Here is a 23,190-nt window from a genome sequence, read left to right as displayed (position 1 = left end):
AATATAAATATATATTTGCTGTCTTTCAAAGTTAAACCAATACTACCAGCTCACTTCTAATCGAAGAAGGTCCTGTATTTTATAAATAGTCACACTGGAAACATGCCAGCCTAAACCTGCTGCTGAAGAATTGCGCATATAAGCAAAATTAGCATCCAGCTGACCAAAAACAGAAAAATATTTCAAAATGTCTGCATCGTTTTTTCCCTCAGTAATGGCAATGTTTTATGGAAACAGTAACTCTGCCAGCGCCGTGCTTACTGCAGGGAGGCTTTGTTGGGTGCGCAGTGACGCTTCGGACAGCCCCCTGCCAGACGTCTGCACCAATCGCCTCCTTCTGACAGGAATTAAGTGTGACACGGAGTTCCTCTCACACACTCCGGATCCCATCATAACTTTTGAGAGGTGGGGAAACGGCTGTGGCTTCTCCTTCAGTCTGAGCAGCAGTGGCGAGAAGGACGCGCACCGGGTCACCGATGGAGAAATCCAAAAACTTTCGCATTGACGCGCTTTTAGCAGTCGATACACCCAAGGCGCAGACCTCGCCGCTGGCGCTTGTCACTTCCCTGTCTTCCTCCTCCTCCATCCCATCGTCTGGAAGTGTGGCAGCCGCGGAGCTGACCACCAGTGGCGATTCTTTACGCGCCGACACGCCGTCTCCGCCGAGGATTCCCACCTGCGGGTTGATTCCCAAACCGGGTTTCCTCAACAGCCCGCACAGCATGGTTGGATTACATCCGCAGAGCACGGCAGGGATTCCAGCACAGGCTCTCTACGGTCATCCCATGTACACCTACTCGGCTGCTGCGCTTACAGGCCAACACCCTGCCCTGTCCTACTCCTATCCACACGGCTCTCATCACCACCACACCAGCGATCCCATTAAACTGACAGCCAGCACCTTCCAGCTGGACCACTGGCTCCGGGTCTCCACGGCCGGGATGATGCTCCCCAAAATGTCTGACTTTAATTGTGAGTAGCAGTTTCATGACACATGACATTTTGGCAATTTCAAATCCCTCACTTTGAGTAAAACCCCAAAATATTATTCAGCCCTTGGTTGTGGTGTAGTCTGCTTTATATCTTGTTTAACATAATATCTTGAAGAGTAAAAATAATGCTGGCCTAGATGCCCATAACATGTGATTTAACTTGGAAAAAAAGTTAGATTTGGGAATTTCTGGTGCACAATTTCTATCAGATATTATCGTCTGAAGGGAACTGTGCGTGACACACTGATGCTTTTTCATAGAGGAACTAAAATGGACAGATAATGGACAGTGGGAAAGTGGCAGAGGAGTGTGAAACCCACAGTCGACATGCTATTTGCTCACCAGATACTGCCTTTTTGTTTCTGCTCGTTTTAACAGATTTACTCAAAACTGGGTGGCAAATAGCTTGTCTGTGGATGTATTGATGGCGAGACAAGCTTGCTGTTTGAGAGAACAAGGACGCATAATAAATAGCCTATGCTGCCGACTCCTCTTTTTTTTCTCCAAAGTATCCTCTACAACACAAGCAGTTTTAATGTGATGATTGTGAATATTTGAATATGATGGCTTTCTTTACATAAAATGCATGACAGAAATTGCTGAATGTGTGAAAGCTGACTTCTTCTTTTTTTAATATATATATTCATGCAGCTCAGGCGCAGTCCAACTTACTTGGAAAGTGCCGAAGACCAAGAACTGCATTCACGAGTCAGCAGCTGCTGGAACTGGAGCATCAGTTCAAATTGAATAAGTACCTGTCAAGACCAAAGCGCTTTGAAGTGGCCACCTCCCTCATGCTGACAGAAACTCAGGTAAAACATGACTGCACGACAGCACACACACACACACACACACACACACACATATATATATATATATATATACATATATATATATAAACTAGAATTTTGCAGAATGATTGAAAGAGTTTGTGTTTAGTATTTGATATGAAAAAATATTTTCTAGCATATATATGAATGATAACTTTAAGTTATGATAACGTAATTTTCCAACTGGTGTTTCTAAACTCTGGAATGGTAATTCGGCTTTAAAAAAATCTTTTAACTTAAATTTTTTTAATATATATATATCTATATCTATATCTATATATATCTATATATAGTAAAATCAGCTTTAATCGATGCATATATATATACATACATCGATTAAAGCTGATTTTACTATATTCTACAGATTTTTTGAAACACTGCATTACATTTCAGGCGGAAGGATGACTGCAATACCCAAAAGGTCAATGTCAGGCGCACGGGTGACTTTTACGCGCCGATATCACCTTCATTCCTGTGCTATTTTTAGTATTTTTGGAGAATTTTATGAGTTCATGCATAGGCTAATAGTGCAATATTAGCCTATGCATGAACTCATAAAATTCTCCAAAAATACTGAGTGTGGTAGAAAATTAAAGGCTAGGGAGAAGTTGATGATTTGTTGCCCAAGTTTCCTTCACACCAGTTTAAATCATTTATTCTGCCCTTTTCCAGGTTAAAATCTGGTTCCAGAACAGACGCATGAAGTGGAAGAGAAGCAAGAAGGCAAAAGAGCAGGCCGCCCAGGAGGCCGAGAAGCAGAAAGGTTCCAAGGGCGGCCAAGAGAAATCAGACGGACTCCAACAGTCGGATTATCACAGCAAGACGGACTCAAAAAATGGCAGAATAAGAGATTTCAGGGACAGTGACGACGACGAAGGCGAAAATTTCCTGTACAACTCGTCAGACTGCTCTTCGGACGACGAGAGGAATCACAACAGTGACATAAGTCCGCAGCCTTGAAGCTTGGAGCAAAAGGGCGAAGGCAGCGTTTTCCATTTCTAGTGACTCTGGGGGGGCTTTCGCTGTAAAATGCAGTTAGATGCATGTAATCCAACCTCTAATCACCTACTTGGAATTGTGGAGATTTTTGTTTTTGTTATGAAAATAATAAAATGTAGGTCAAGATTAGACCCTCGTGTCATAAACAAGCAATAAAGCAGAAGATTTGCGGTTTATATCGTGCAGCACCCGGCTATAGGTAAAACTGTGACGTAGCCTATTGCATGGTTATATGCAAACGCTGTAAACTGGCTCAGGATTTTGCAATATCCACCTGCTGTGATGGTTAGTTTATCAGCAATAATCTTTCAATTATATCCTATCCTATATCCCTTACACTTAATAGTGGCTCTTTTATTTTTGTTCTTTGTGATGTTTTACTTCCTCGGTGCCATATCACACTGGAAAAATGTTATGTTTATTTTTCTATCTGTATTTATAAAACGTACATATAATACATCTTACTTATAATACATCTGCATGCTAAATTATTGTTTAGCGTCTTCGCAAACAATGTGAAATAAAGTGTTTTGGGGGTTTTTCCTATATAAAACTATTTTCTTTCTTGCAAACGCACTCCCTCTGATTTATGATTTTGCTCGCAGTGTGTTTCCGGACAGAGGCTTGTGTTTTCCTCCTTGCTCTGACAGGTCGGGTCATGGGAATTACTGTTAATAGCGCTGTCAGATCTGTGCAAACGTGCAGTGTGAGCAAACAGCAAGGAGGCAGTCAGACGGAGGAAACATTTCACACCACACTAGCAATGGGCTCGTATTAATAAAGCGTTTTAAAGGCGTGTTAAGCGACAAACTTGGCTGCTCAGGCACTATTTTCAGTACTGAAATCATTCAAACTCATAAACTCAGCTTAACAAAATATAAATAATTGACTATTGACCTCACAGGATGCGCGTTTGTGGAAAATGGGCAGTATTGGTGCAAATATTTTGAGCAATAATAATTTAATAATAAGAATATATTATAATCCGTGTAACATCTAAATTCCATGAGCTAACAGCTATAAATTGTAATCATAGATCATATATATATATGTGTGTGTGTGTGCAGGCCAAATAATCTAGCGCCTAGTTTTTGGTGAAAATGAGTGGACACCCTCAAATCTCACCGACTGCTAATGTGTTGATATCCTGACCCTCTTTCAGACGAACCACGTATTTTATTATATTATGTATATCTCAATTAATTCGACTTGGCCTCTGAGGCAGTTTAATAATCCTCGTGTGCGCGCTTTTACGCATGGCTCTATTTCCAGAAAGCAGGGCTAGCGGTGATTTGACGCGTTATCATTTCCTCCGCAGTCATCAGCGTTAATCTATAGCAGGGTCTCACTGATTATGTGCCATTTGTATAGGGATTACTGAAGGATCTGTTAGTTATCTTCTGCTGTTTGCTTTAGCAGACTAAATCAAAGTTCAGCTGAGGGTCAGACCCACACACCAGGTGAGGCTGAAGGAAACTCTCCGGCTCGTGGTTGCGGACAATAGCCAGTGTATGGAGTGCACAGTGAGCCTATTGATCCCATTATCTCCACCTCAGCAGCCAAATTCTCAAGCTTTTCCACCAAAATTCTCAACTGACTGAATTGATGAAGTAATTGCGCTCTCTAAAATTACCTGAGACAGCTCGCAACATTTCCCCCGGGTGACCTTAGTGTCCTATTCCTGACCTCAGGGTACTGCTCCGAAGTCTTGGATTGATTCAGGCCACACCAGCGGAGCTAATTAATAGGAGCAAGTATCAAATCTAGCAGATTGATGCTGCTATGCTTACAATGCGGAGAGGCACTGGTGTCAGCTAGCGAACAGTATAGGACAGATTCATGGCTCCAGGTCATTTCATTAAGGCGTGTAAACACCTCTCGGTTCTCTCTGCTCCTACAGCAAATATCCACAAAAGGATAGACATACACAAATATGCAGCAATCAGCCACGTTTAAGGCTGAAAAAGACCAGATTAAAAGTTGCTTTATCATGTGGAAGGTGTAAATAGACTCAGCAAAGCCCAGAAGAATAGACCCAGGTGCCCAAACTGTGCAATATTAACTGTTGATGCACACTGCCTCCCCCAGGGCAGTCTCTGAAGAAAACGTAGACAGACTTACGCCAACACAAAACAGTTCTTTTTCCACATAAAGGAGTTGAAAGTTAATTTATTGAGGTTTTCTTTGACATGAAGGTAGACGACATTTTCTTTCATAACAAATATACAAGAGCATGAACATTATGTAATTATTTATTACAGTGGATTACCCTTTAAACGCTGGTGTGTGCCTGAGGGAATCAATAACTTTCAAATGTAAAAATCTTTCTTTATTGTACACAGACACACCAAGGCAAACTGCTAGATTTAACCACATCTTCTTCATTTCCTTGTTTCCTTTATAAGTAACACAGTAGGTTTGTGTTTTTGTATTAAAAGGTCTTCTGTTGTTCCAGTTCTTTTTGTTTTTTCATCACAGTCCATATTTTGAGTTTTTGCTGTGTGCGTTTCTGTATTTTACAGTTTTAGCTTTGTCTCTTTTGCCTCCATGGCTTTGGTGGCGAGTTGGGCACGCTCTGACAGCAATGCTGCTTTCTCTGTTGCTCCCTGGGACAGGATGCTCTTCAGGAGGAAGTGGTCAATGAAAAGCTTCAAGCCCTCCCTCAGCATTCCTAGCTTGGGAATTCCTGAAATCCTGGCAGAAGGGAAACAAAAAGAGTCACAGTTGACTTTCAAGGTGTGAGCTAATAGCAGTTTATAGAAGGTGGATGGTACAGCCATGTGGTATAGCTCTAACACATCTATGCCCCAGTGCAGCCTCACAGGGCTTTAGTCATGGCTGCAGTTCTTAATTTTGTTTTTCTTAACAGAGGTGCACCAACAGTTCCTGGCTACAAACTCTGTGTGATGTCCGACTGCACCGATGTGAAAACCATAGCTCTGGTGACTTTACAGGAAGAAAGAGTTCCATGCACTCTACAGAGACAACCTTTCTAAATCAAATGGAGAAACCCCTAAACTATCCCCTGCTATGTGTGACATCACTCTCCTGATGTTGTGCAGCTCACCTTCCAAATATGCTGGCCAGCTCCTCGGGCTCAGTTTCTTTCAGCAGTTTGGTCAGCACCTGACGCAAGAAGCGCACTGTGGGCTTATCTAGTTCCCCAAACTCTATTACCTAAAGGCACAAACAGCAGAGGTTAATGCAAAGAATAGGTTTAAAGTTTTAATCTGTAAAATCAACTAAATACATGTAATATATACATAATATTAATTACTTTGAGAATGGCGAGTGAGAGGCATTTCCTCTGAAGGAAGCAGGTGACCAGCTGGACCAGATTGTTAAAGGTGCTGCTGGAAAGGTTGGGCAGCTCCCTGAACTTGTCCCAGAGGCTGAACTGGAAAGTCATCTATGAGAAAGGAGAGAGGGTTTGAAGGAACAATTAAATCCAGAAACACACATATCATATAGTATTGTGTAAAAGAACAGGAATAGTCCTTCAGGCTTCTTGAAGAACATTCAAAGCCCTTCTTTGGATATTAGCTGGCTTTTATTTTATTTTTCTGTCAAGATGAACCCACGCTGCTGCTGTGGAGGCCAATCTACGACCGATAGAAAAACACACAGTGGGGGACGTTATCTAGGTATGCGTTTTCTGCATTGACAGTGTGTTTGGGATCATTTTTATGCTGAGAAATGAAGCTGGTAGCAATCAGATGCTTTCCAGATAGTACTGTATAGTGGAGCAAAATCTAACATGACCCCTAACACCACTGAAAACCAGCTCCAAACCATTTTTTTTCTTAAGAAGACTCCTTTTAGACACTGTTCATCTGCAGTATATAGTTTTTTTCTTAATGCCATTTCTTATTTTGTCATTCACGTGTCCAGTTTACTTAAATTTTTAGGACACACTGCACATGATGCCTAAGTTTTTGGCCAATAGCGTTTTGTGATTCACCCCATTGGTGCGAAAAGAAAACTATTATAATCCTGTAAAACTGTTACCTTTGGCATTTCTGTAAATTCTACTAATGACAAAGAAATGGGAACAAATGATGCGTTTCTGCTTTTTTTATGCTTGAATGATTCATAAGCAAGTTTTAAGTGGCTTAAAAACACTTACAAGAACTTGACTGAAAATGAGTGAAAAAGCAACCAATGACAAAAGATTCCCCAGAAAGCTCGGAGAACTATTGCTCAAGATCACTTTAAAATAAAAGACAAGTCTGGCTCATTGATGCAACACTATATCCGCAATACTGTCATCAGTGATTACCAAATTAAGCACCTTAAATAACCGACTCCTCTAAAGAGATAACCCTCTCATCGAGACCCAGTTTACATGTGAAAAGCAAACATTCCCACCAGCTCCGTTCTGGAGCTCTTTGATGAGGACAATGGTCACCAGTTTCCGATATGAGCTGCTGGCCTACATGACAGCAAAGTAGGAAGTGTGGTCTCAACGCCATTGTTTGTAATCACAGTTTGAGTCAAATCAGAAGCCAGAGGTGTCAGAGGCTCCCACACTGCAGAGGTGAACTGCAGGCCACACACAGATCACACACAGTTTGAGAGACCGGGTGGTCATATGCCCGTGCCAGGTAATTAAATCCCATAATAAACCCTTTTAAACGGATTATGCAAACTTACGAGACTTTTAAACTAAAATATAAGAAGGATTTACATTATAATCTACCATAACCATTGATTGAACAAGCAGCACATGTCTTACATGGTTTTGCTAATAAGGCTACCTGGAAGCGACGGTCATGTGAGCAAAATTTCTCTCCCAGTATGACGTAAAAGGCGTTGAAGTTTTTCTCTTGGAGACAGCAGTCCATCAGAACATGAACAATCTCTCTCTCCTGCTTGTCCTTCAGACCCATCCTTTAAACATAGCAAATTAAAAATAAATAAAACTTTCAAATGGGCTAAACTACTCCAAAAACTGAAGAAAGAAACAGAGATGTGAGATGAAACAAACCTCAACAGCTTCTCAAATGCATCCAGGTAATCTTCACTGGTCATAAGCACGCAGAAGATGTTCCTTCTGACATCGGTGTTCATCCTCTGTTTCCTGGCCAGCTCTAACACTTTGGCACTAAACTAAAACAAATAAAACAATGACAACAGTTATAGAACGATAAATGCTGCCATTACTGATGAAGCCATGCTTTCCTCGTACCTTATTTATTTGTTAATCATTGTCCCAACATAGCTGCAGGTTAAGACTTTGATGCAAATACGGAAAATATATAAAAAGGAATAAAATGGAGGGCTGTGATCATAGTACAGTTCCTGAAAATATTCTATAAAAAGATAAACCGGCTAAATGTCAGACTCATGGGAATGTTGACGAACAGCATAGACGCAGAGTGGAAAGAAACTTGCTGCCTCCTTGGGGCCAACAGAGATACTGCTGCAGAAAAGCATTAATAAGAACTAAGTCCAGCCAACTTAGTGCAACTTGCTTATTTTGAGTGCACGGTGCTTAGAATAACTTGATTTTTCTGAGTGAGCAATACTAAACGAATTAGTTCAACTGACATATGTCAATATAGATCAGCTGACATACATGACACATGCCAACTAACATATATGTCAGCTGACATATGTCCAATGTGTAACTTGAACTAATTCATTTAGTATTGTAACTGATATATATTGACATATATCTCAGTTGAACTAATTCATTTAGTATTGCTCACTCAGAAAAATCAAGTTATTCTAAGTACTGTGCGATCACAGAGAACAAGTTCCCCTAACTTGGCTATCTCAAGTCAACTAAGGCAACGAGTTTGGGTACTTATTTTTTAATTACTAGCAACTTATTCACATTTACAGTGTCCAAATATGCTTAAGTGAAAGGAGGAAAAAATGTTATCTTAATTTGATCTGCCTAGAAGTGCACAAACGTTTTTTTAAGCACATGGCGAGGAAAATGGAAAAAAAAAAAATGGTGGCAACCATCAGGTGGTCAGAGTTACAGTGTCAAAATGTACACATTACATATTAGCTGCAGAAGGAAAATTTTAAATCCAGGAACTGTTGGAACTGAAAAAAAAAATCTATTAGTTTTCTTCTTGGAAGCGAGTAATTTAAAGGGTTTATTGTGGTAGCGTCATCATTGCTAGAATCTCCTCAGCTGTGCACATGAGGAGGCCGTTCACTCCGAACATCGGGGTGTCCAAGAAAAACCTTGGGTTTGCACAAGTAGGCTTTACTGCTTCTTTATTAACCGTTCTCATGATCGAAGGAGCCAGAATGAAGTGGTGGAGCGGTTAAAATTCATGATAAACTCTGTCTCCTTTGCTTCTGCAAGGACAAAATTAACAGTTACCAAGTAATTATTCTAGGTAAATATTGTCTTATTCTGTTCATTGTCTTAACTGAACGCACACCCCAGTTATTAATATAGATCTTACAAATAATACCCAAACTACTGGATGTGAAGCTACCTGTAAAACTGGTTATATCCTTGGATGTGTGTTTACTCTAGGTGAAGCGATCCATTGCTTCATCAGTGAAGAACACGCCAAGGCCACACACGGAAGATGGAAAATGTCACCTTTGAAAGGATCTGCGGCCCTCTTAGACGTCAGATCTGCTTCAAAATGATGATCCTTATAGGAATACGTTTAATTTCTAATTTAATAATGCTTCTGTCCAACTTGTTGTCTTTCATTTTTTTGTCATGAAAAAAAAAAATCAATATCCACCCCTCATATTGATCAGTTTTTGCTAACCAATACAATAATTCTTCTAAGGCATTAAGACAAACAGTCATTCTTTGAAAATCAATCAGTGCCTCCCACATGTTTTTCTACCATTTTTGAACACAGCAGACAGCCACGTTGAATTTTCATGGATATACACACATCTGAAGCACATGTCTCACACTAATCCAGATGTGCTCCAGGCTGCCTAATTTAAACATGAGTGCTGCTATAATAATTTAATGTCTTCTGCAGCTCCGGTACTCTACCTGTCCTTGAGCAGAGGTTTGTTTTGTGGTTGTGTCCTCTTGCTTGCTGATCATGGGAGCGCCGCTCCACGATGAGCCGACAATCCACCAGCGGCCCACCTGCTCTGCTGCCAGGAGACTATTAAGAGAGACCCTCAGCTTCATGTCACTGCCCCCTGCGCTTCTGTGGATCTGAGCATCGCAAGGTGTTAGCCATGAGAAGACTCAGCTGGTTAACACCAGGTATATTAGTTGGTAATATTGTGACAGGATTCCTGAAGGTGTGAACTATTAAAGTAGAAGTTTAAGTCTATAAAAGTGGCACTCTGGGGCCACCTGGTGGTACAAGTGGAGGCTAAAAGAATGATTATTATGTTTAATAGGATTAAGTTCAGGCTTAGACTTATTTTTAATAATGCAGGTAATAAAATCAAATAAAATATGGCTTTCACCCACCAGACTCCGCTGCAGCTTCCTCAGTCTCTCCACAGGCTCGGGATCATAGCCAGGGATCTTCCTCATGTCATTGTTTTTCAATGCCATCATTGTTTCCAGCATGAAACGCACCTGAGGACGGGTTTTCACAAGTCAGAAATGCTTCTAAACGTGGTTGAGAAATCATGACACAGCATTGTGATCAGTTAGGAAATAAAACGTAATCTTGGTTTAAAAAAAACAAAATCTGATCTCATCTCCCTACCCTGGTTTGATCCTGAAACTTCGACCCCATATCGCTGGCCTTGCGTTGGGCTTCAGAGATGAGCTCCTTCAGAGCTAGAGGATCGTCCTTCCTCAGGGCGAAGCCGACATTCCTCAGCACAAACAGGACCAGCTCGATGTCCTTTTCTGTAAATGTTCCCATCAGCAGTTTTAGGATGTCGAAGATGAGGGCGGAATGTACCACCTGGAAGTTATACAGGTGAGCAACGATGGCGATCAGGTTGTCGCACTCTTTGCCTCCACTCGGGTTCTTGTAGTGCTCGTCAAACTTTCGCACAACTGTCTCCAGAAAATGGGCTCCTACCTGCAAAAGGAGAGGATATATAAGATATGTGATCAACATGAGAGCAATATACAGCACTATGAAAAAGTATCTGCTTTTTTCCTGCTTTCCTGAATTCTTATTTCTTTACACATGCATTTTTCATGTGAAAGAAAATTTAATATGACAAAACATCTCGATCAGATTGAAGTCCAGACTCTGACTAGGCCACTCCAAAACCATCACTAGGTTTTTGCTGGTCTGTTTTGGATTATTGTCCTGCTGCAGAACCCAAGTGTGCTTGAGTATAAAGGCATGAACTGATTATGGCCAGTGTGTTTAATCTCAGCAGATTAATGATTTAATAAGAGGCTGCAAATACTTTTTCACCACATTTAGTTTAGATAGCATTATTTCCCTTAACAAATAAAATCATCATTTAAAAACTGCATTTTGTATTCTACTCGGGTTATCTTTGTTCAATATTAACATTTGTTTGATGATCTGAAACATTTAAGTGTGGAAAAATATGCCAAATAATAAAAAACGTGCCAAAAATTTAATATATGACAAGGTTTATAAACAAACCCAAATGTTTAAGCCAATAGCACATGGCTTAAAATATCAGCCTAATGTTTATAAAACTATATATAGTGCTACAGCGACTTTGACCAGGAGAAGATGTCGTCACGTGGTGTTCAACTATTATCGGGTGTTTCTGAAAAACAACAGCCTCAGGTCGTTGGATCAGCAGTGATGGCCAGTCAGTGCCCATCTTCTCCTGGTCCCCAGTTACCCTCCTCCCTCTTATTCTAGAGCCAACAAGAAGCTCTCTCGGCGGCCTCCTCTAACCTATGGATGGCTGCCTTTTTATCTCTTCCTGTTATTCCAAAAGCCGTGAGTGTGTTCCACTCAGACTGTGCAGGGAACCCCATGCATCCTACTTGGACTGGGAATAGCCAGGCCTGCCACCCTCTGTTCCCTCTGTAGCTTGTTGGTGATGGAAGGGCGTAATAAACTGAGCGGAGCAAGGCTCCAATCTCCAAAGTTCAGCCCAAGTAATCTCACTTCATCCAGGTTCCTTGTGAACCCAGTGCTTTTGCCCTGGACACTCTACCTTCCTCCTCTAACTCCCGGACCTCAGCTTGAACCATGTCTCTCCTCTGTCTTGGATCAGATTTTACCCATTACTGGAAGTGAGTGGATCCGAATCCCTGACGCCCCAAGCAGGGGTTGCCAGTAACTTCTCTCAATTTCAGCATACTTTCTGCTTGTGCCACTGATGTGCCTGCTTTTGCATCCAGCTATTGTAGTGACTCCTGTGTCAGTCACCTTGTTATCAGTCGAGTCTCTAAGGAGCATTACAACCCTGCACATTGCCACGCTGAATTCCTCCACTATGGATGATAAACAAGAGTCTTTGTAGCATGCCATGCTGGAATAGCCAGACCTTAAATTTGCCTGGTAGGCCTGAGTTTAATATTTATGTTTTATGTCATTTAGAGAATGACGTAAACCAATCAAACTGACAGATAACAATCAGTGTTACAGATCCCCTTCCAATTTATTTAAAGGGTACCGGTATTACTTTTCAACTGAGATGTGCAAAAGAAGCTAGCCAGTTAGAAAAACAGCCTCCTGTAAATAATCTAAGAGCTGATGTGAATCAGGTCAGTGGTTTTTATTTCTCACACACACCAGCAACCGTGTTAACGCTTCTATCTATGTACCAGATCTGAGCATCTCCACAAGTTTACAGGAAGTAAAACCAGCCTACAAGCCATATTTTAAATACCTCTGTGTCTATTTGAAAATTTCTGGCAGACTATAAACCTCAAATTGAGGGCTCAAAAGAGGGGGTCTTACCTCCAAGCCCACAGCATGATGGAGGATGCTGACAAGCAGGATGTGCTCCATCAGTAATCTGTCTGGCATCAGGGTCGGGGTGACGCAGGCTGCTAGCAGCAGCTCTGTCAGGGTGTCGTTCATGTCCTTCCTGCTGGAGCTCATATACAGCTCCTCTAGCTGACCGCAGATGGATGACATGTTGGGCTCGCTCAACCTGAGGATGACAAAACAACAATGAACTGTGCAGAATTTAAATAACTTACATTAGTTTTTCCTATGTGTGGGAATTTAAACTACCTACTTCTTTCAGTACCTGCATCTAACTAACCAGGTAACAAGCAAGACCTTCCACTGAATAATTCCTGAAGTGATTAATTAATATTTTATAAAATGTTTGTTTGCTTCTAATAGTTGGTTGCAGAAAAGTCTCTGTATAAAACCTGGATTAAAATCCATCAAAATGACCCATTTATAAATTTAAAACCATGAGTAAGTATTACTAAACTAAGACAAACCACCTATGGCTCATATTCTACACTGGAGTCTGTAGGTGATAGTTAGAAAACACTTAAAAGCAAATAAAGTGCTGTATGAATGTGTGTAAACGACTGAACGTGGGTTGTAGTAAAGGGTTAGAGCTATACGAGTACCTGTCCTACCTATGCCTAAGATGAGCTTTGTTGGCTTCTATCAATATTCTCAGTTAGCTGTAGCCAAGTTTTACATTTTGTTTTTAAAAGGGGGAGGGGTGTTTTCGGCCTTTATTGGACATAACAGTCAAGAATACACAGGAAAGTAGGGAGAGCAGGGGGGAATGACCCTCAGGAAATGGACCAGGTCCAAATTGAACGAAGTCCCTGCAGCCTTTCGATATACGGGTCACCTGCTCAACCAGTGGAGCTATAACGTCGCACATCAGTTATTATTTAACTATTTTAGCTGTTATATGTTGTTGGTCCAAGAAGTCAGAGACAGAAAATTCGTTCTTATTTATGATCTAGGTCTCATTATTTTGGACAGTGATTGCAGTTTTATCATATCAATAGGTTCGGGCTCCCAGATTTGCTCAGTGTTTGCAACCCAGTCAGACCTCTCATGTCATCAGCTGCAGATCTTTTAAGCCTTCCCAGAGTTAGAAGGTGTGGTGAAGCTGCTTATAGGTACTGTGGTCCTGTTCTTTGGAACAAGCTGCCAGCTTTCATAGATTTGGTTCTTATATAGCACTTTTTTACTCTACCTGAGCACTTTATATATGCCTCATTCACCACTTTAAATTATTTCTATCTAACATTGACCCTCTGATGAATTCATCTGAGAGCAACTAGAGGTTTACATCTTGACCAACAATGCAGACTGAAGCAGCCAGTGATTGAATCACCAACCATCTGATTAGTAGGTGACCTGTTCTACCAGACATTTACAGCCATGTATTTTAAAAAAAAGACCCAAAATCAATTGATTCATATAATGAAATGTGCTATATAAATAAAATTCCCATTGGGGGATCGACTTCATTGTGTTACCTGTTCATCAGACCTTTCACGTTCCTCTTCAGTTTTTCTAGCTCAGCTTTGCGTTTATCATCTCCCATGTTACGCAAATGAGGTGGCACGTACTTGCCACTTGTGGAGGTGACCTTGACATTGTAAGAATTAGTTTATTATTAGATTAATAGATCAGTAAGCAAGATTATCTAATGAAGTGATAGAAACAACCAGATATTACATATATCTGCACTCACAGTCTCCGTTTTTGTATCGGGAGCGTCTGTTTCTTCCTCTGTTTCCCCTTCTTTTTCATCTTCTGAATCAGGCCCGCCACTATCATTAAGCCCCTCCTGGTCATCCTCCATTTCCTCATCTTCATCCGCTTCCTCTTCATTAGACATGTCATCATCTTCATCTTCACCGTCATCATCAATGTCATCATCGCTGCCTTCACTCGCCATCTCTCCTTCAGATTCCGGGTCCTCGCCTGACCCCTGAGAGTCATCTAGCTTTTTAAAGTTCTCTTTGGCTGTTTCCATGTCAACATCATCATCTTCATACAAGCCCACAGCTGATGATCCAGAGTCAAGCACCCCAAGGATGTAATCAAGTCCATCAGCCACAAAAGACTGAGGGAGACTTTTTTTGTTTTTCCTTTTATTTAATCCAAGACATCGCTCCAGCTTCTTTATTTCTCTGTCCTCTTGTTCATTTGCCTCCATAAGTGCCAATTTTCTTGTTTCCTGAAGCTTATTGACTCGCTTGCCTTTCTTGGAAGGAGGTGGTGTCTCAGACTTGTCTGACTTGTCTTTAGGCTCGCTTGGATGCGACTTCGACCCTTCCTTCTTTGTTTTCTCCATTTTCTTTTTCTGCGTGTGTGGTTGTTGATGCTTGTCAGCCCCTTTTTTCGGGTTTCCTTCATCACTTGGGGGCAGAGAGACGGTGTTTTTGCCCTCGTAGTGACTTTTCATTTTGGCTTTTTTCATTTTCCGCTTTTCCTTGCGTAGTTCCTTTCGGCTCTTCTTTTTCACAAATCTCAACCTCTGGTCACTCTCCGCTTCTTCCGAGCCACCTTTGCTTTTAAGGAAAACATCCACTGCCTCCCTGTACTTCTGTAACACGGCATTGCCTTTCTTCTTATTCTTCGTCTTACCTTTATGCTTCCAGTTCCCTTTCATTTCTACGAATTCAACGGTAGCTAGCTTAGAGATAGCTTAGCCTGTAAACTGCTACAAGCACACAAAATAAAAGAAACTGAACTATTCTGATCATATAAATACCTTACAATGCACATGGGCCTCCATGAGGATGACCCAGAAACACGTGACCTTTCCCTTCCAGGGCAGCTGATGACGTATTTTATTTTGGGGCGGTTTTTCGGGGGTGGTTTACGTCGCTCCGATGTAAACTGTCTTTAACCAGTCAGAGCAGTCTATGCAGAACAGTATAGACGAAGCAGGAGGAGTTGCTACCCTGGTTGCTGTCAGTTGTACAGGCGAGAATGTAGGGACTCAGTAGCTTTAATTGTTCTTGCAATATGAAGAATGGAAGAAGACGATGTGACTATTAGAGAGCAGAATTTCCACAGTCAAGTTCGGGAGTACATCGTAAGTAGCGGAGCGGCTAGTCGAGCCTAGCTCGCTAACGGTTGCTAGCTTTAGCTTTGCCTGTCAGTTTGACTCGGCAGTATTCGTTTAAGCTTGATATTGTATTTTAAGACCCACTTAAAAAATGTAAAAAGAAACAATGAAATTTGATACCCGGTTATGTCACACACCAAGTTGGGTTTAAATATAAAAAAGCGCGTGAACCCGCTAATTAACATGAGCTTCCGTTAACGCTAGCTGCCACCAAGTTAATCACAGGAGAACTTGGCTAACGCACTATATGATGTTATTTGGCATGTAAACATCCCCACGGTTAAGTAGAGGTAACTGTGACTGTGTCATTGACAAAATGTCAGGGTCCTGTCTAATTCAAGCTTTGTGTGTCGCATATGTTTCAAATCAGGATGAAGTGTTTATGTTCTCGCTGCTTGATGCTCCGTTTAAAAACCGTACACTTTTTCGCAGTCACCATATCAGATTTTTATCGCATGATATTGTCGTAATACCTGGTCTTTACATTTTATCGTAGAGTTTGGCTGCAAAGATAAGCTATACTTTATCTTTAAAGTTGGGTAATCTTTGTGTTACAGAAGCCACCATATGACACGTAATCTGTACAAACTAGTTTAAATTAAATAAATTAAAATTTAGTACAGAGTAACCGTATCAGATTTTGACTGCAGGTTTATCCTGCTCACCAGATGATATTGATAATTGGAAAAATCCATCTTCACTCATGATGTGTTTATTAATATAAGTTATATTATACAGTGGTTTATTGTAGTTTTTTTAAAAGATAGAAATAACAGGAAAAATGCACCTGCTTTTGTTAAGTGAGGCATGAGGACTAATCATGATTACATTCATAGTCACTCGTCAAAGCTCCATTTTGAGCATAAAACCTCTGTTTAATATGTTTTTATTTTTAAACACAGTACCATTATGTCCTTTTTACCTCCCAGCTGTAAAAGGCTGATGGGGTATTATCATCACCTGAGTGGGTAGATGTTGTTGACAAGCAAGTGTGTGACTGCGATAACTCAAGGCGGCATAGGAGTTCGAAATTAATACTACAGGTGTAGCTAAAAATCTCAGACAAGTTTGAATGTCAGTGACCTCAACCTCAAGGTCAGAGGTTAAGTTGTTTTTTGAAAATCTTGTGAAAGCGATAACTTGAGAAGAAGGTGGCGTAGGATTTTCTAATTGACACCATACATGTATCTACTAGGAGGCTGAGGGGTAGCACTGGCGTCCACCAGTATTTCTAAAAACGATCATCAGTCAATATCGGTGTAATGCCACATCCCAGTGTAGACCGTCCATCCATTTTCTTCTGATTATCCAGTACAAGGGGCGGGGTACACCCTGGAAATGTAACCAGTTTGTCTCATATGTCATTCACTGTGTAATTACGGGTGATTAAATCCCATTATATGATCATTTAAAGCCTTCCTGCTTTAGTAGAATTAACATTGTTAATGTTTTGATAGTTATATCTATGCATTTTATGTAGAAGACCATTTTGTTGACATGTTACAGTCTGTTGAATTTGGCAAATAATATAAAGGTGATTTGTGACAATGCAATATGCATGTATGTTAGGTTCTTATCGGAGAGATGTTTCCCCACTGCAACGGTACATTCTGTCTTTCAAGAAACTATCTAATGCAATCACCAGCCATCTAAATTAAATTAGAGTTCAGTGGTCCCTGGGACCTAAAGGCTGCTTGAATAGTTACCAGTCAAGACTGTCTACTGACTTTTCATCCAAAATAAGGTTTTTATAAACGTTCTACCACTGTATTTGCTGTTGCAGATTTCTTCCATAGATTTCAAATTTGGATTTCCTTGAATGTCATATCTCTCTCGTTAAGTCTCTCTTTCTGTGTGTTAGAGACTGTCCATAGTAACTTTTAAGCTCACAATACAAAAAATATAGCATTGCTAAGTAACACAACCACCTAATTTATTCATGTGGCAGTTATCTTATCAGCAGTGTGTCACCTGTTCTTTTTTACACAGCATACGGTAGAAGCTGTTTAATTTCATTTAGATGTATCAATACAAAGTTTGTCCAGCAGAGTGGCTCTAGACTTACCTATTTGTGAAATGCTTTGCTAGAAACTCCATTTCTTTTTTTTTTTTTTTAAACAACTTTAATATACTGTCTATCAGTGTTTTTCCAAAATTAGCCTTTGGGTATACAGTTTCCTGTCTTTTCTCATTGAATTGTGGTGTCTTGATGTCTCCATAGGTGGGAGAAAAAAAACAAATAAAAGAAAACTAAAAGAGTAAAAAAGGTTTCAGTTTTCAGAGGTTTAGAGTAAGTCTCCTTAATTATTCCTGTCAGAATCTTGTGTAATATAGAGACTATCAGATATCTCAGCACTAAGCAAGGCCAACATCTGAGCTTTAGCTTGCACATTTTGTCCTGAGCCTGTACGCCTGGATGTCAGTATCTTATATCAACATTTCTAACTGCAAATCGTTCTGTGTGATGGATTAACATCAGTGTATCATTTCATCTTGATGTCTGTGGTGAGTCAGCTTATGGATGGATTTTTTTATTTTTTATACAGGTGCCAGGCAACTGATATTTTCCAGTTATTGTGTGTACTTGTTTTGCAGTTGGGGTTACTGTAGGTTAGGCTTAAAGTCAGTAAACATCTCTCAGTGACAGGACCTCATGTTCTCATCAGGCCCTAACTGGGAATCATTTTTCTTCCACAATGAAACCACTTGTAAATAATAATGCAAAAATTCTGTGCCTATGTTTAGCAAGAATGTAGAAAATTAGGTTACTGAGAAAAATCCGGTTAGAGTAGAATAATTTTGACCACAGTTCACACATGTTTTGGACAGTAATCATATTTCTTTGTCATCTCATCACAAAGCTTGTAGGTCATTATCAGGCTTTCACATTTTTTTTTGTAGACTATTAACCATTGTATTTTACAAAATAAAAAGTTTTATTATAATTGATGTCACAATCAGCCATTGTTTAGTAGTAGTTATAATAATAATAATAATAATTATAATTATTATTATTATTTTATGAGATTGTTACCATTATGAGAAAGTACTTTTTACTACTTAAGTTTCTGAAAAGGCTGGTCTTTTTCAGTATATTCATCTGTGATGCTAAACCAAAATCATATTCTTCCATTATTAAATACCCAGACTAGTGACACTTTAACCAAAAGGAGGGACAAATGATTAATTTCACCAGTTTATTCTGGTTTATTGCTAATGTTTTTGCCTTGTGGTGGTCATCACAGCATTAGGAAAGATCCTTCCCTTGTCTAATAAGCATCTTTCTGATAATCTGGCAATAATTAAAGTTTGGAAATGTGTTAGAGAAGTCTGAAGATAACGCTATTTAAGGTAATGCACACATCAAAAACACACTCAAGCTAATGGTATACAGTACTGCCCAGAATGTACCTCTGTTAATAATATTGTTTTTAATAACTTAATCTGCAAAATAGATGGATATTTCAGGTTTTTGTCTCTGAAATCAAACTACTCCTGAATGAGTTTTATTGCCACAGTACATGAAAACAAGTTGATTATTTATCTGTTAAGCCCCTTTTAGCGGGGAAAAAGGTATTGCTGTTCTTCCGTTCAAGCCAATTTCCACCAATTTGGTAACATAGGATTGTAATGCTGAAACGATTGTTGTGCCAAATTCTGTTTTTCAAAAAAGCTTATTTTTCCCTCTCAGCACATCTTTTTCCTTTACTTTTGCCCTCCTTAAAGGTCAAAATTCACTTCCGGCAAGCCTGTGGGAGGTTTCTTTCACCTCACATGAAAAGGCATTTTCCCTTGTTTTATGGCCCCTAAATTCTGTTGAATTGGCCAAAAATAATTGACGTTATGGATTTTGCCCCAGTGAGTGAATGCATAAAATAAGTTTTTGGAAATGGTTTGCAACCTGGTTAAATGATGTCCCCTTGTCAACACTCGCTGATTTTTCCTTTACATAGAATGCAAATTTAAAAATTTTTTTGAGGGAAAATGGATTGATAAGAAGGGTAGTAGCACTGGCGTTCACTGCTGTGCCTGAAAGTTGCTGTTATCTCCTCAGAGACTGCTGTGTCTTTGTGTCTGTGCTGCTTTATCAGCTCTGTGCACCTGATGATGTCTTGTTCAGGGTTTGCCACTTTGTGGACATCATTCGGCTTGCACCAGCATCACTACAGAATTTATAGCTAGAAACATATGAGCAGTCTTTCATTTGATAGGGGACTGCATATGATAGGAAAAATGTTTTTGTTGCTGCTGTCACATTATGACATTTGGCATTTCTTATTATGCCAGTTTGCCTGTCTGTGTTGTGTATGTCCGCCTGGCATCTGGTTGAATCCTCTCATAACCCCAGCTCGGCCGCAGTGAGCTATGTGGTGTTGACAAGGTGCAAAGTGCTGAAGTGGGAGCTTCTAAGATTAGTTGCGTCCTGGTCACTGTCACAGGAGAAGAAGGGAATGTGGAAAGTGATCTTTCTGTGGCTTGTTTTGAGGCTGTGGTTATCTAATTTGTGGACCACTTTGCATGTAGCTTCGACCTAATTAGTGTCATCAGACAAATAAGAGCAACAATGCAATTCTCACTTTCCTACTTTAATCGAATAAATGGGTCATATTAAACATCTTAGTTGCCACTGTTAATGTGCCATCATGTGGTTGCAACTAAGGTTTCTGCATAAACTTTGCAACTGACATAAGGGACATGCACAATTGAGTTGCAGTAATCATTTACTGGTACACAAAAAAAGTAAATTGCTCAATATTAGAGCATGAGAAGTTATTGACTTGCTTTAATGCAAAATGCAAAATTGCTTTTATGCAAATAATTAGAGGTTACACCATTACAACTAAAAGTTACCTTGTGTGAGCTCAGAATATGTTGGTCATTGTAAGAAATCTGCCATTGCTGTTAAACGGCAGTCTTGATCTTTTAACATCCACACCGTTTAGTCCATTCATATCAGACTCTGGTTTGTTTTTCCTTTTGGTGCAGTTCATTTGTGAACACGGTAATCGCTTTTGGGTGTGGACCAAAACAACTGGTCTCCCGAGGTGGTCTCAGTCCGGTTCCAAAGAAACTCCAGAGTGACGTGTAGGCTACAAGTTTGAGCTAAATGCCTTCTTATAGCCAGCTATTCTTTGCGACAGACACCATAGACAGTCGAGTTTTGCCTAAAATATTATTCAGATAAATACAAATGTTGGGATTGAAGTCTCCTTTGTTATCTACTAGTTCAGAACACATCAATTTCTTCCTGTATTTACTTCTGTTGATCCTATTATTTTACAGTATTGGGAGAGATGGTCAAGCCTGATAATGCCTTAGATATAAATGAATTCCCAGTGTGTTCCTCAGAGTGGGGGAGCACAGCTTGTACATTTAACAGTGGTATCGCAGTAAAGCTCTGAGAAGAAGGTTTTGATCTTTCAACTTCATTATATAAAAACACAATAACTACTCTGTACCTAAGACCACGTATTACTGATTTTGAGCTGCACACAATGGTATTAGCATTGTATATACAGCATATGGTGTAAGAAATACTTTGACAATCCTTTTAATACCTAAGTGTGTCATAGTCTTAATGTGGGATATTTTGGGGTTTAAAATCTGCTGGGTGGATGGTGCATATGGTGTCTCCAATGTGCTGATTCATCCCTTGTCATAATAAATCCTGCATTAAAATTCTTGTGATGTTGTTTCAGATTTGCTTCCTCCTGTTTGCCGTCCTCTACATCGTGTCCTACTTCATCATAACCAGATACAAGAGGAAGAGTGGTAAGTGCTGTGCAAAATGTGAGTTCAGACTAAAATTCTCGCCTGTCTGTAACACGTAAAAAGCAGCGCTGTGTCTGCAGTGAAACGATTCTCACACCAAGCATAACAGAGGTTTGCTTATTTTGTCATTTATGCTGTGTTTGCTCACACTCAGAACCCATGATTTTTACAGCCAAGGATCCTATAGTTGTTTGCTTTGGGTCACACCCACGCCTGAACACAGCCTGCTTTGTGTTGGAAGGGCTGTGGCCACATTAATCCACTTGGTCACAAAAGCTGTTAGGTTAATGCTGACATAACTTGTCCTGTGAGGTTGATAACTTCAGCTACGTCACCTAAAACATTGATTGTAACCTGTGTGACAAACAAGGAGATAAGAACAAGAAGAAAAGAAAAAAACAAACATGTAGCACAAAAATAGTCATATAGATAATGTGAACTCTTTCCCATTTTCCCAAGGCTAATATAGTTTGTCCAGGTCACCCAGCCTTACCTTGTCTTATTTTAAAAGTAGACCACTTCACATCAGAAATCCCTTCTGGAGATTTAAACTGTAGAAAACTAGGCTGCACCCAGTGATTTGGTTATAGAGCAAATAATGTGTGAGTATTTTAGCTTCCATCATCAAATTTATTTATTTTTTTATTTTTTTGCTTTAGATAATAGAATCAGAGATTTGATTCAATTGAATTTTCTTTATATAGTGCCAAAGCATTAGCACAAGTCTTCTCAAGGTACTTAACATGATAAGGTAAGCACTTGCAACAGTGTAGAGGAAAAGCTCTTTTAAAACAGGAAGAAGGCTCAGATAGGATGTGGGACCATGTGCATCCAGCTGTTTACTGTCAGTGGAGAATATCAACACTTGTATGGTTGTAAAAAGCATTATTAGTACGGTACAGGTCCAAGGGTTATTCTGGTTCTGGGTGGGACTTCTTTGGATTGCCTTGTTACGCTTAACCATTTGTGACATAGAAATTTTCACTATCCACAATTAACTGAATCCCAAGGTAACAAAACTGGTACATAATATTTAAGGGTACAACATTCTTAGCCTGCTGTTTGATGTTTTTCCCCTGATGACGTATATAAAATCGATGCAGCCTCTTGTTTACTTGTTGGTTTGTGAAATGTTTTCGCTGACTCTTAGTGTTTTGACACTCAATGTGCCAAGTGAGGTATGGGTCTGACTGAAGGTGGAAGCTCATTGGCCGACGTTTGGTTTTTTGCAAAAAGTGAAGGCTGTTGGCTTTAGTTTTCAGACCTGGACGCATCCATTTTTTTTTTCAGCTGTCTGAAATTTGTTCTGTATTTGTACTGATAGTTAATCATACATTTTGGTTTTGTATGGTGAGTAGAGAATATCAAATACTTTGAGCTATCTGTATGAAAGCGTTCATTATGTTATTATATCCATGTTGCTGTTTTTTTTTTTTTCTCTTCTATGTTTGCCCAGAGTTTGTTTTTTGTCTTGTTTGTTTTTCGTAGTCTTCCTGTGCTCTCCTGTCTCTTCTCTTTTCCCCCACACTCCCCAACCAGGGGTGGCAGATACAGTGGGGCAAAAAAGTATTTAGTCAGCTACCGATTGTGCAAGTTCCCCCACTTAAAATGATGACAGAGGTCAGTAATTTGCACCAGAGGTACACTTCAACTGTGAGAGACAGAATGTGAAA

The 23,190-nt window shown here is 39.9% G+C and overlaps 3 protein-coding genes across 3 annotated transcripts in view; 2 read left to right on the top strand and 1 right to left on the bottom strand.

The window, feature by feature from the left end:
* Window positions 1–370: 370 nt before the first annotated feature.
* Window positions 371–3,148, top strand: mnx1 (motor neuron and pancreas homeobox 1). Its single transcript, XM_005722777.1, has 3 exons — window positions 371–972; window positions 1,644–1,804; window positions 2,495–3,148. Exons 1-3 carry the CDS (start codon window positions 477–479, stop codon window positions 2,780–2,782), a joined length of 945 nt encoding a protein of 314 aa, XP_005722834.1. The 5' UTR covers window positions 371–476; the 3' UTR covers window positions 2,783–3,148.
* A 2,151-nt stretch (window positions 3,149–5,299) lies between these two features.
* Window positions 5,300–15,301, bottom strand: nom1 (nucleolar protein with MIF4G domain 1). Its single transcript, XM_013915676.1, has 11 exons — window positions 14,360–15,301; window positions 14,142–14,254; window positions 12,637–12,832; window positions 10,489–10,812; window positions 10,245–10,355; window positions 9,810–9,980; window positions 7,809–7,930; window positions 7,579–7,711; window positions 6,099–6,230; window positions 5,889–5,998; window positions 5,300–5,515 (listed from the first exon to the last, which is right to left on the bottom strand). Exons 1-11 carry the CDS (start codon window positions 15,281–15,283, stop codon window positions 5,338–5,340), a joined length of 2,514 nt encoding a protein of 837 aa, XP_013771130.1. The 5' UTR covers window positions 15,284–15,301; the 3' UTR covers window positions 5,300–5,337.
* Window positions 15,302–15,640: 339 nt separating this feature from the next.
* The window catches only part of lmbr1 (limb development membrane protein 1), a 39,333-nt gene continuing 31,783 nt past the window's right edge, over window positions 15,641–23,190 (top strand). The window contains exons 1-2 of the mRNA XM_013915680.1: window positions 15,641–15,712; window positions 21,445–21,517. Coding sequence (XP_013771134.1) covers window positions 15,650–15,712; window positions 21,445–21,517 — 136 coding nt within the window. The 5' untranslated portion in view covers window positions 15,641–15,649. The remainder of the gene's footprint in view (window positions 15,713–21,444; window positions 21,518–23,190) is intronic.

This window comes from Pundamilia nyererei, unplaced genomic scaffold (assembly GCF_000239375.1).
Source record: "Pundamilia nyererei isolate P.nyererei 1_Seehausen unplaced genomic scaffold, PunNye1.0 scaffold00007, whole genome shotgun sequence".
In the NCBI taxonomy this organism is placed as follows: Eukaryota; Metazoa; Chordata; class Actinopteri; order Cichliformes; family Cichlidae; genus Pundamilia; species Pundamilia nyererei.
Note: the sequence above shows the minus strand (reverse complement) of the source record. Positions and strands in the feature narration are given on the sequence as shown.